Raw genomic sequence first — 13,381 nt, forward strand, 5'->3', positions numbered from 1 at the left:
TAAGGAGGATGGTCTACGTAATCTGTGGACTCAAGGCACAAACAGAAAAAGTCAAAACCCAAGAGAGAGGGCAACTTTTAGCTGTGGCTCTGGGAAAGGTTTGGGCAAATTCTCTCCCCCAGATGGGACCACACTGCTGGAAGAACTGACAAACACAACCTTTGGAAATCAACCAAAGACACAAAACGATCTGAGAAGTGTTTATGCTTTAAAAACCACTGAGCTTCATGTAGCAAGAGTGGGAATCTGCAAAGTTCTAGCCTGGGGCTTCTCCATCCACCTCCCCACAGCTTATAGGTTCTGCCAGGGTAGGGACATCCGTGATGGTCAGCAGCCTCTCTGCCAGTGTTGAAGAGACTCACCCACTTTGCACAGGTGGGCAATGCAAACACTCAACAAAGCTGTCAGTAGAAATGAGCATCTTGGAAATCAATGGAGAGGGAGAATCATGGGCTCCCCCAGGCACAGGTCACCTTCACGGTCAAAGACAGCATATTCCTGGCTCAGGTTATTTATGTGTCCGGTGGGGATTGAGAAGGGCACAAGCATTTCACATACTTCTGGTTAATCCTGGGTCTGAGTGCATGAGCATCCGACACTCAAAAGGGCCCAGAAGGAATTAAAACCTAGGAGGTTAAAAAACAGCATGAATTTGAAATGTGCTCCCTTACCCACAAACATATCCAATAGCAATGGATAGAAGCCTTACTGGTTCGAGGTGTTAGAGCACAGTCAATGTGCAATCATTAGTTGACCACTCAGCTGAACAGACACAGGAACGACCTCTAGCAATCCAGGTTTAAAAATGAAGGATATGTATTTAAAACAACAATTTGGCAGAGGAATTAGTGACTGCCAGGGACACAGATTTCATAGATGCAACCCAGGCAAGTTATTAAACAAACAAAACACCAGCGACAACAACCTCCGAGGGAAAAAATACCAGAATGAGAGTAGCTGCAGTGTATTAACTAGAATGTTCCATTTTTAAGAAACAATTAAGAGATATGCCAAGAAACAGGAAAGTGTGGCCCATACTTGGGTTAAAAAAAAAAAAAGACAGTGAATAAAAACCACCACTGTGTTACCACCTATTAGCAGACAAAGGAAGGCTTCAAAGCAACTATTACAAATAGGTTCAAAGTGCTAAATGAAACTGCATTCAAAGAATTAAAGAAAAGTGTGACAATAGACCAACAAGTAAAGATTCTTAATAAGGACAGAAAACTATTAAAAGTACCGAGTGGAAATTCTATAGTTGAAAAGTACAATAGCAGTAAAGAAAAAAAAAAAATCAGTAAAGGGGTTCATCAGCAGGTTTGAAAGTGCAGAAGAAAGAAGCAATGAACTAGAAATTGGTAGAAATTACCCAATCTGAAGAAATCAGACAAAAATGAACAGAGCCTCTGAAACCTGTGGGATAAGATTAAACATAACAACCTCCATGTCGTGGGAGTTCCACGTGGACAGAGTAGAAAGGGATAGAAAAATTATTCAAAAAACTAAGAGCCCCAAGCTTCACAAATTTGATTTTTTAAAAGCATTAATCTACACATCCAAGAAGTTCAAAGAAACCAAAGTATGATAAATAAAAATAGATCCACACCTTGACACATCATAGTCAAATTGTTGAAAGCTTGAGCTGAAGAGAAAATCTTGAAAGCAGCAAGAAGAAAACAGCTCCTCCTATACAGGCAAACATCGATACAATGAACAGCTGGCTTCTCATCTAAAACCATGGAGGCCAGCAGGCAGTAGAATGACATATTCAGAATGCAGAAAGAAAAATATCTGATAAACAAGAATTCTGTATCTAACAAAACTGTTCTTCAAAAATGGAGGCAAAATAAAGGCATTCTCAGATAAACAAAGGCTGAGTAAATTTGTCGCTCGCGGATCTGTCTTGTAAGATATACTGAAGGAAGGAAGTCCTTCAAGGAAAAGACAACCAGAATGCAACACAAATCCACAGGAAGAAATGCAGAGCAGTGCAAATAATAAATACGTAAGTCAGTATAAAAGACTCCATTAATACATCTTTTTCTCATCTTTCCCCAACTTCTTTAAAAGACATGAGATTTGGGGCACCTGGGTGGCTCAGTGGGTTAAGCCTCTGCCTTTGGCTCAGGTCATGATCTCGGGGTCCTGGGATGGAGCTCTGCATCGGGCTCTCTGCTCACCAGGGAGCCTGCTTTCCCCTCTCTCTCTGCCTGCCTCTCTGCCTGCTTGTGATCTCTCTCTCTCTCTTTCTCTCTCTGTCAAATAAATAAATAAATAAATAAATAATAAAAGACATAAGACTTTATGAAATAATAATGTTAATACCGTAGTTACATTTATAACATGTAGTTTCAATAATAGCACAAAGGGAAGAAAAATGGCATTATATTAGAGCAAAGTTTCTAAATTTTCAAATTATTATTAATCTGAGGAGGGCTCTCATAAATTAAAATGCATATTGCAATCCCTAGAGTAGCCACTAAGAAAATAACACAAAAGAAATATAGTAAATCTACAGAATCATGGAAATATAGTAAATCCACTAAAATATTTGTTCAACACAAAGGCGGCAGTCAAGGAGGAGCAGATAGCCAAAAAGGACAGGAGATGTATTGGAAATCTAAGGCAGGTCTTTGGTAAAATTTCCCCTCGTTTTGCTCTTGTGTGATTTTAGTAAAGAGGGAACTGAAGATCTATAATAAGCAGGACGGTCTACTTAAGTTGTGGACCGAAGTCAAGATGAAATGCAGGGTCCCTGTTTGAAAGTATTAGGAATTTCAAGATGGTGGCAGCAGATTGTAAAGAAAAACAAGGGGTCCTTCTGAGCATAGTGCTCTGTGACTGCATGAGTTCCTTACCTATGAAGTTGACCTATGACAAGAGGTTGCCATATCCCATTTTCCTACCCATTTCATAAGCTTCCTTTGGGGACACAGTACCTTCAGTTCTAGTCCTTCTCTGTTGTCTTTTCCTTTCCCATCCTTGAATCCCAAATCTCTAGCATTTGCGAAAGGCTCATCCTTCACAATTCAAAATCCAAGAGACGGGATCCAATCTCTCACATCCATGTGAGGCAGCTGTAACTACACATTGCCACAGCTTATTTTGGATTAAAACTTGTGGTTCCCTTACCTGTGCTGACCCTGTGGTTTCCAAGGGCAGTTGTCATAGTCGGCAAAGGCAGTCTCTGAAAAGAACATCCTTCCAAGTCGCTGATATTCCTGAATTCACCTGACAATCTGTACTGTACAGGGAACCCAGGAAGGGGGCATGGGGCTCCATGCTGGGGCAAGCTGATGGGCCTGTTAAGGTGGCCGTTATGTCATGGTTCAGCTGTGCAGTGATCTCATCATGTCTTCATAATTAGGCTTTATGACTACCATACTAATAATTGGCAGGAATGCAGCTCGCTCTTCTCACACTTGAGAGCACTCTGTGAGATCATGGCCCTAAATCATGCAGGCCAATCCTACTCCGGCTTTGACAGGTAAATTTTGCCTGCTTACAGTTTATGATAAACGGTGGTTCCCCCTTTGGTCCTTCAAACCATTGTCATACTTGCTGTTCTGGGAAAAAAAAAAAAGCAAGTGAGTTTGATGGCGAGCCTGAAACAAAGTTGTCACCCATGAATATTATGAGTCTTTTTGGTTTCAAATCAGAGAAAATCTGGCTCAGAACAGGCTTAATTAAAAAAGGCAATCATAGACTCTCAGGTAAGTGAAAAACCCAGAAATAGTCCAAGCTTTGGAATACATTGTAAGTGGTTGAGTTATAGCAACAAAAACAACTTTGCTTGCTTGCTTTTCTTCTTGATCTTCTGTGGTATTTTGCTTAATCCTATGGTTGGATTTCTTTGGAGATCCAGAATGATTTCTCACACCTTCTTGGTCCTTCTTAGGCTGTGTAAATGCCCAGCAAGGAGAGAGAGAATTATTTTCCTTAAAGCTTGCTGAGCTGGAAAGCATTGTTCCCAGAAGTCCCAGCAGACATCCCCTTGTCTGTCATTAGCCTGCACCCTGTCTTGGCCTTGAACTGATCACTGTGAAAAGGCCAGTGCATTGTGCTGATTGGCTTAAAGCAGTTGGGCTTCTACTCTAGAGCTGAGAGGGCTGTGCTTCCTCCAAGCACATGGACAGCATAGGAGAAGCAGTTCCCAGATGGAGAGAGAGTGCTGTGTGCTGGGAGGGTGAAGGCATCAAAAGACCATTACCCACACCAATGGGGGTCATGTGACAATAGTCACATTGACTATTGTGAAGTCAGTGACCACTAGGCCCTGAACGCCCCTCCATGTGACTATAGGGCCAGGATGTTGAAGACAGCTGGGAGGAGGTGCTGGGAACACTGGGCTGCCTCCTACCATCTAGCTTGCGGTCCAACATGTGAGTAACACCAATACAAATGAAAAGTCATCGAATGTGCCCAATTGTGAATATCATCCTGGCAGACACTGACTGGGAGGTAGAGTCCTGGAGAGGTGTTTATTTTCTGATGTAAAAAAGGTAAGGGGAGCCTTTCTTGACATTTTTGGATAGACAGTAGTAATAATAACCTCTACCGTCATGCACCCCCGGGGAAAATACACAGGAAAGCAGGAACTGCAAAGATTGAACCTTTAACTACCAAGGAGAAGAAAGAGTGAATTGATGTTAAGATATTCACTTATTGCAGTGGCGTTGATCAGCACCTGCTGCGTACTTGGCCCTGACCTAGGCCCTTTACAGGATACATTGAGTTGAGTATAGTGTTTCAGAACCCAGGCCTTGGTACGTCTCCAATCTGGAAATGAATCCCGGCTCTGTCATGCTGTCTCTCCAAGCCTCTGCTGCCTCATGTGTTCAATGAGGGAATACCTACCTCTATGGTCCATTGTAAATATCAAATAACATAAAATAAATTGGAAAAAAATAAAGCGTTCACCCAGGTGACTGGCACATTTGTAATCACAAGAAATGGCAGGTGTCTTAATCACAATTAAGAGCACGAGGGGTGTTACACTTGAAAGGTCAGTAAGACATGGCTGCTGTTCTTTGGATGCCCATCAAGGAGAGGAGACGTGAAATGTATACAGGGGCTGAATGCTGGAGGAGAAATAGGGATAAAATGACAGAAGTTTGCAGGAAGATGGAGGTTTTCTGCGCTGGGAGGCAAGACGCCTCCGTGATAGGCATTTTATTGCAAAAGCTAGTGGACTTGTGTTTAACATTAGGTGACATCTTCTGGGTCTTTTCTCTAATGTCTCTTTAAGAAACCAAATCTTAAGTGTCAGTACAAAGGCTATAAGAGCAAGCTAGGTGAGTAATATTGACACTCGCCTAAGAGTACATTCTCTCCAGAGAGCGCGAGGTGCCAGATGTCTCCATTGCTCTGTCCTGCCTCTTGTGGGAGATGAGACCACATGGCAAAAGGAATAGCTGCTTTATTCCTGGCTTAGAATGAGGCTATTAGATTATACTCCCATAGGCATTTGATAATCTGTTTAACAGAGCTCAATCGTTTGTCTTGTTTGCTGACTACTTAGCAGATGGATTTGTGATTTTGGTAATTACTATATGAACGTTAATAAGACATGATATCTTTTATTAATTACTACTTTGTGTGGTTTGTTTTTCAAAATAGCAAAAATGAGGTGACTCACAAATACTAACAAGTCACAAGCCTTAGATATGCAGAATTAGCATTTGGAGGTTATTTGTTCTGGAATGGATGTCCCCTCTTGAATTTTTCACTCAAGAACAAAGACCAGAGCCCCTGTATTGTACTCTGCACCCTAGAAAAGGCTAATTTGGTCTGCTCAGCCAGAAACTACTTAATTTAGAGAAGTGCTCATTTATACCTCTTCCATTTTAATTCTCTCCAAAGAGATTTTGGTGTTTAAAGGATAAAGTACTTCCAGAGAAGTACTTAAGTTATACCATAAGAATCAATTCCTCATAGAATTAAATGAGATTTGGATCTGATTTTTAAAGGTAAGTGGGTACCGCTGATGTATCCACTCCCCCAACACACCCACACCCACACACACACACAGAGCAGAGCATAGTAGGGCACAACAGTGAGCCAGAGACTGGGAGCAGATTGGTAGACGTCTCATCCTGCCCTGTGGCTCTCTCCCCTCCATACACAAAAGCATCAGGAAGCCATCCTGAAAAGCCATTTCCTAGTAGGGACTGGAAGTCCCACAGTTATGTAGCAAAAAAACAGCATCTCCTCTGGGGTAACTCAGTCGGAAAGTACTTCTGAACAAAGCAATCAGGTGGCGTGTTGTTACTGCCCTCCCTGAAGAACTCGTTTAATGACTCCTAGGAGGGTACAGTTTCCTCTAAAGATGCAGTGCCGACCGTGCTTTGAACTGCCTGCACGTCCCAGTGTTGACAGCGTCTACAAGCATTTCTTGAGCACACACTGTGTGCCTCTCACTGTATTAGGCTTGGTGAAGGCTTTATAGTGCACGGTGAAGACAGCCCGTGCCTGGAGGGATCGATCGCCCATGTCCCTGGTGATTACAGGGGCAGACACGGTGCTGGGCTTTTGCACGAAACTTAAACCAGCAGAAAGACTCAACGGAAGAGTCTGCTCATCTCTCTGTCCAGCTACCTTTTCAGGAACTCAAGTAAATCCTAATAATTATTATAACTTTCATTTATGAAGAGCTGATGTATGCTACATTGTATGTTAAGCACTTTACATGCATTTTGTCTCTGGCTCTTCACACACACACACACACATACAGACACACAAAACCTTTGGTAATTATATTTATAAGTCCATTTTATAGATGTGCAAATTCTTGGCTAACATCAAAAATCACACTGTTATTAATCAGCCGTGAAGTGTCAGCACCGTGTCAGCGACTGCCATTATATTACAAAGTAGAGTGACTTAATTTTGAAAATTAATATTAAATTCAATGGCCAGTTTTGGTTTTTTTTAACCTTCCTACAAGCCACAAAATTGGGACTACTGAGCTGTTTCCAACTTTAGAGCTGCTATTCTGGTATAATCTATAAATTAAGCACAGGGCTTTTCACGTGATTGCATAGCAAGAATTTAGGGATACCAGTTGGCTGCCCATGGGGACCTTTTAACGAACTGTGTCCAGTTGGGACAGGTGAATCTTTCAGTGGTGCTTCCTTGAAAAGATGTGTGAAGTGGGCCTGATAAGTGCATCGGTATGGGAGAAAGTGTGGATACTCCATCATGTCTCAACTGGGTGGTCTTTTGCTCTGGCTCCGTCTTTGTTGCCTGGGCAACCTCTCTCAGAATGGGAGAAACTCACTTTCCCTATTTTATGTAGATCTGTGGGAAGAACTAAAGGTTGTAGCTGTGGGTTACTTGTTATCCACTACCACCTACAGCTGAGAGATGAAAGCAGTATTTGGGGGGAAGCACACCATTGTGCCCAAGGTGCAGAAAGACTCAGACTCACCCAGCTTCTCTCAGGTAGCTTTGAAATCAGATGGGAGAAAGATCGCCTCCTTGAATCCCAGAAGTTTTCTATACTCAGTTTTTCTGTAAGAGGAATATCCTATAGTAATTTTCTTTATTTTTCGTGTTAGAGTTGGAGGAAGTTTTGAGAAGGCCATGCTGTGAAATGAGTGAAAACTTGGGTTTGGGAATCAGTCTTGAGTTCAAACTTGAGCTTCACCATGTACTAAGTGTATGTCTTTGGACAAGTTACTTAACCCTGTTTAATCTGTTTCCTCATCTACAAAATGCAAATGGCCAAATATACATCTGGCATATAATTGATTTCCATTTATTTATTCAGAGTCTACTCGTGCAACAGGCAATTGGCTCGTGTGAGGGTAGCAACTGTGATAAGAAGGCTCGGCGCCTGCCAGCCTTCGCAGAGGTTAAATCTACCAGCAAAGGTCCATATCCAACTAGTCACTACAGGTATTGAGTTATAAAAGAGGAAACAGAATGAATCAGGGGAGCAAACAACAGAGAACCTTATCTAGTTGAGGTGGAATTGGAGACAGGTCTCCCTGAGAGAAAGATATTAAAGATTTGAGGAAAAGTTCAAGTTATCCAGGTGAAGAGTAGAAGTACATTTGCAAGGGAATGTATTTAAAAGCCTATAGGCAAGAGAGAGCACAAAAACATAGGAAGAACCAGAAGAGTTTGAGTACAGGTGAAGCCAAACCATTCACGAGAGGTGCAGAGTACATAAAATGAGGCTGAGAGACACAAACGTTGATGGCGCCTTAGAGGGTCTCATAAACTCTGTTAAAACGTTTGGCCTTTATCCTTAAAGGGTTTTAGTGGGAGTGACACAGGGAGGAGTTGTAAGGATGAAATAAAATAGGGCATACAAGTAGGGCTTAGCACGGTGTTAGCACCTCATCCCCCCGCCCCCATTCAGTCAGCGGTATGTGCTGTTGGTACCCTTCCCAACTTCTTCATTACTCTTAAGATTACCAACTTCAGTTTAAAGGTCGAAGTCTCCCCGTGCTCTGTGGAAAGAGACTTAGGGTGGTTTGTTACGGAGCAAACGTGTTCGTTCTGAAAGGCCTGTAAAACTCTTCTCGACACCATGCAGAAAGAGGTGGGAAGCCCAAAGGCAAATTTCTCTTCATGTATCTTCTTCCTCCTCTTTCTCCATGCCTCTGCCTGCCACCTCCTCAGCGAGTTCTCATGCAGTGAAGTCATCCTGCTTTCTGGCACTTCTGTCAATTTCATAATGGTTTCTTTGCCGGAGCCTAAATACAAAAATGCAGGTGGGCCAGATGATATGTTTTCAAGAGAAGGCAGGGGGGGTGGGGAGGCGTTCTCATGCTCACAATTTGAGAGCACCTGTGAAAAGCACAGGTAGGCTGCAGAGTGACACGGGTCCCTCCGTGCCTGAGATGACTCACTTTTGTTTTGGCCGAGGGCAGATGTCAGATTACTTGGTGCTTTATTTTTAAATAAATACTTTGCATCCTCGGGTAGCAGATACCATGAGAGGGCTCAGTAAAAGCTGAGGAAAGAACTGAACATTTTTATGGTCATTAGACTGTCCACTTCCCTGGTCCTCTGATCTGGCTGCATCTAGGTTATAGAGGAAGACTGGGCTGAAGGGCCAAACTACTGAAGATGGTAGTCACTGCGGTATTAGAGGGAATATGGACTGGCAGCCAGGAGACAGATCATTTACTTACTTGTAGCCCTCCTTGTTTGCGAAAGGATGTGAAGAGGCCAAGTCGGTTATGTTTTGAAACTAACCCTGCCATTAACTGTGTGTCCTTGGGAATAACTTTGAACCTCTCTTCAAATTTTTTTTCGAAGATTTTATTGATTTATTTATTTGTCAGAGAGAGATAGAGAGAGCACAAGCAGGCAAAGTGGCAGGCAGAGGCAGAGAGAGAAGCAGGCTCCCCGCTGAGCAGGGAGCCCGATGTGGGACTCAATCCCAGGACCCTGGGATCATGACCTGAGCTAAAGGCAGCAGCTTAACCGACTGAGCCACCCGGGAGTCCCAACTTTGAACCTCTCTATAAGTAAGGATTCTTATCTATAAAAGGAATTTCTTAATTACACACAGAATAAATGATGGACACCAGTAAGCAGAGATTCTCCTTTTCTTGGCTCTGAGAAATGTCCTACAAGACATGACTCTGCCCTAAAGCATCTACAGGCTCTTGGTGAGAAAAGCACAAACACAGGTAATGACAGTCAGGAGAGCAAACACCTCAAAGGATAGCACCAGAAAACAGCATCACCATTGCTCAAGTGAATGAAGAAAGTCAACACAGTTTAGCTCTGGAACACAGGCTTGGAATCAGGACAAGTCTGACTTAGAATCCTGGCTCTATCACTTACTGCCGTGTGCATTCATTCATTCATTGCATGTATCTTAGATGCCAATCATATGCCAGATACTGTGTTTGGTGATGGGGGTACAACAGCAACCAGGACGTAGAAAGACGGAGAGAAACGACTTACTTTTTTTCCTCTGTCACTCTCTACTGAGTGTATATATTTGTAATCATTGGATTAACTAGCTGTATGATGACATCATACTATACCCTCAGAGAGAGAATATTCTCTGAGTGTTCAAAACAATAGGTAACATCTGGTTAGAATTTTCTTTTTTATTCTTCTGAGTTGGAAGGAATTTAAATAACTCAAATACAGTTTTAAAATATTAACACTTTGCCTCTTTTTGTTGTGGATGATGCAGTGTTTGTACCAAATATTTGAGTACCAACTATGGGCCAGATGCAGTACAAAGCACTTCAAAGTGAATAAAGTTATTGATTTCCTTTAGAAGTGTTGTACTAATGCACTGTCTTCAAGGAGCTTCCAGGGGGAATCACAGCTGGCCCCAAAGTGAAAGTCATGTGTTTGACTTGTCTGGTTTTTATAAATGACTTCTCTATCATCCCTGGAAGGACAAGAGGATTTTAGGGCAATAAGGTCTAAGTTTCCTTAAGACAATTGGATTGCAAAAAGGCATGATGAAAGAAAGGTGCAGTAAAAGTGTGGAGATGGAGGTCTCCTCGTGTTTGTTTTTGTCCATGGTTTTTAAACACTAGCCAAGAGGAGGCTAGTCTAAGAACTGGGGCAGAGGGGAAGGAATTAATAGAAGTTGATTTTTGCTATAGTGGCTTAGAATATGTAATAATATATGAACCAAATGAAATCGTATCCGGGCAGGGGACAAAGGGCAGTTAATCCATGAGTCACTCATTAAGGAAATGTAATGGTTAGAGCAGAGTCCTTCTTAAAGTCTACCCCTACATGTGACAGCTAAACTCGGGGTAAGGGAACAGCAGCTTTGCAAAACAGCCTTAATGTCTAGGGTGCTGAAATTTCACAGCGAGGAAACTCTTATGAAGAAGTCCTACCATTGGAGGCGGTATGTGCCCTGTGTGTGTGTGTGTGTGTGTGTGTGTGTGTGTAGGGAGGATAACTTCTCTTGATTGATGGGGTGGGAGAGGGAAAAGGTGCATGAATGAGAGAGAGCTAGGGTTTGCAAAGGGCTGTGGGAAGAATGTTTTCAGTTAAATGCCAGGATAAGCAATTTGGAATTTATTCTGAGCACAAGGGAAGACGTTGGAGAATCTTAAGTAGAAGAATGGCATGATCTAATTCATAATTGTTAAAAATGTTTTTCTCTAGCTATTTTGCAGATTATAGATTTCAAGGGACAAAAATGGAAGCAGGAGACCCAGTGAGAAGGCCATGCCTTAGACCAGAGGAGAGGCAGTGTGGATAGATAGACATATTTGAGAGTTATTTAGAAAGCACATTTGCTGGATAGGCTGATAAAAGACATTTGGAGGAAAGGAAAAAGGAAAGAAAAAAACACATTGGATTTTAGCTTCAGAATGCGTGCATTTTGACTGGGACATCCAGATGGGAATGGTTTTTGTGGAAGCCACTGTTGATTCTAAGGCAGAGAGTGGTGGGCTAGTTAGCGAGATACTTGTGAGCTAGGGGGGACTTCAAGTCCCTGAGCACACAATTGTACCACACATGATGGGTCAATACCTAATAGGGCTCTTTGGCACTCCCAGTTGGGGTGCCAGATCTGCTTCCTACATCATCATGTAGCCAAAGAAGATGGTTGTGCTCATAAAACCCACTCCTATAATATTCATGCACTAGCACATGACCCACTGATGTTTCATGCTTAGTTTAGGGCCAACCTGGCCAGCAACATATTTTTGCAACAACAGTAGTTTCATTACTTCCTTTGGACGCCTCATTTGTTCCCACATTGAAGTACTTTGTTTAGCAGGTTGTGCCATGAGATCAAATTTAGAGATAGTTGTGCACACATCCTAAAGTTGGAGGTCACCAGAGATGAGAAATGGTGCCCAGGAAAATACATGGACCATTAGCTTTTGGATGTGACCTTTATATAGATTGTAATAAGGTACCAGGATGCAGTCCAGTGGGACAGTTGTGTAAACCGCCACCCCCCCCAACAATCACTGCTTCCAATACCCCTCACAGATGGTTTCTGAACTCAATTTACATAAGCTTGACAAATGAAAACCATGCAGCTTTTTTTTTGCATTTCATCTTGCTTTCTTGCTCATGATAGAAGGCCTTCTTTAGGGGGAAAGGAAAATATACTGCAATAAATCTTTAAAAGTATTGTAACATTCAAAATGTCAATATTGATTTGAAATGATTGCATCATTTTCTGAAATAATGATTTGTGTGAGGAATGTCATGAATTCTAATTAATTTACATATGCATTAAAGTCCACTTTCAAAGAAACCCTCTTTTCCAAACATTAGAAATTAAATATTTATACTTGTTGTGATTTCATATATACATACTTAATATTTTCTCTCAAATCCACCTGCTCTCCACCGTATGTCATGTTCTCTGCTGATTCTTTATAACCCATAGATTTGGAGTTGGGTTAGCCCCAGCAAAAAATCCCACCGAAGACCACACAAGTGGCAAGTAGAAAGCATCCGCTAGTTCCATTTCAGCAGAACACAAGAGGTAATTTGAATTTAAATCATCCCATTGCTTTTAAGGATCTCTCCTTACCGTTTAATCCATTAAAGGATTTAAGAGTTTAGCTTTTAGTCCTTGAACTTGAATTCTCGACCAGTAACCAAAATATATGTATTATGTTTATTTGAGATTATGGTCAAGTTCCTGAAATTCTCCATGTTTCAATTCAGTTTCGTCTTTTCAAATTAGAGATAATCATATAAGTCAAGAACCATGTCTTATAGGGTCTTTATGGGTAATGGTAACTAGGAGATCAGGAAACTGAGGGAGTTGTTTAATGTAAAAGATATTTAAAAAAATATAGAAATCCAGGAAATCAAAAAAGGAGGCCTAGTATGCAGAGAAAATTTTTGTCTTCCTGGAAATACATAGTGGCCTCTATTTCTTTCCATTCGTACTAAACAGAGAAATTCCTTTAATTTTTCTGTCTTGGGTATAGGGTATAAGGGTAGTTTGAAAGTTTGGTGTAAGATAACCAGTCACAGTAGTTATGGGAGACGATAGTAAGCTTCGGGAATCCTCCCTATCTTTCTGAAGTACAGGGCTTCCCCTTCGGTCACATGCGGAGAACACCTTTTCCAAAATTCCCATTCTTTCCCCCTGCCTTCTCCCATCAGCCTAGTAATGATAACACGTATTTGTTTAGCTTATTTTTTGTGTTAAGTACTTGGCTCCCTTTGCACTTCTGAGCTCATAGCAAATAGACACTTGTAGCCAACTAAAAATTCAGTCTTGCCTCCAAAATATGTTACCCTTATGACCAGACAGTCTCCACACAACTACATTTCAAGAATAGCCGAATGAAGCATTAGAGAGGGATCTACCTACTAGGCTGAGCACATAGTATTTTCAACAACATTTCCTGCAATGGATGAAAGTCCTTAGACATGCCAGTATATAATCTCCCGAAGA

The 13,381-nt window shown here is 41.7% G+C and overlaps 1 protein-coding gene across 5 annotated transcripts in view; it reads left to right on the forward strand.

Annotated features, from left to right (window-relative positions):
- The window catches only part of PPP2R2B (protein phosphatase 2 regulatory subunit Bbeta), a 455,910-nt gene that overhangs the window by 131,019 nt on the left and 311,510 nt on the right, over positions 1-13,381 (forward strand). The window contains exon 1 of one of the 5 annotated variants that reach the window (XM_032850752.1): positions 3,436-3,487. The exons of the other annotated variants lie outside the window; for them this stretch is intronic. Within the exon in view, the coding sequence (XP_032706643.1) occupies positions 3,444-3,487 (44 nt within the window). The 5' untranslated portion in view covers positions 3,436-3,443. Of the gene's footprint in view, positions 1-3,435; positions 3,488-13,381 lie in introns of those variants that run through there. 5 annotated transcript variants of the gene reach the window in all.

Source organism: Lontra canadensis, unplaced genomic scaffold (genome assembly GCF_010015895.1).
Source record: "Lontra canadensis isolate GAN:19392208 unplaced genomic scaffold, GSC_riverotter_1.0 scaffold4, whole genome shotgun sequence".
NCBI classification, from domain to species: Eukaryota; Metazoa; Chordata; class Mammalia; order Carnivora; family Mustelidae; genus Lontra; species Lontra canadensis.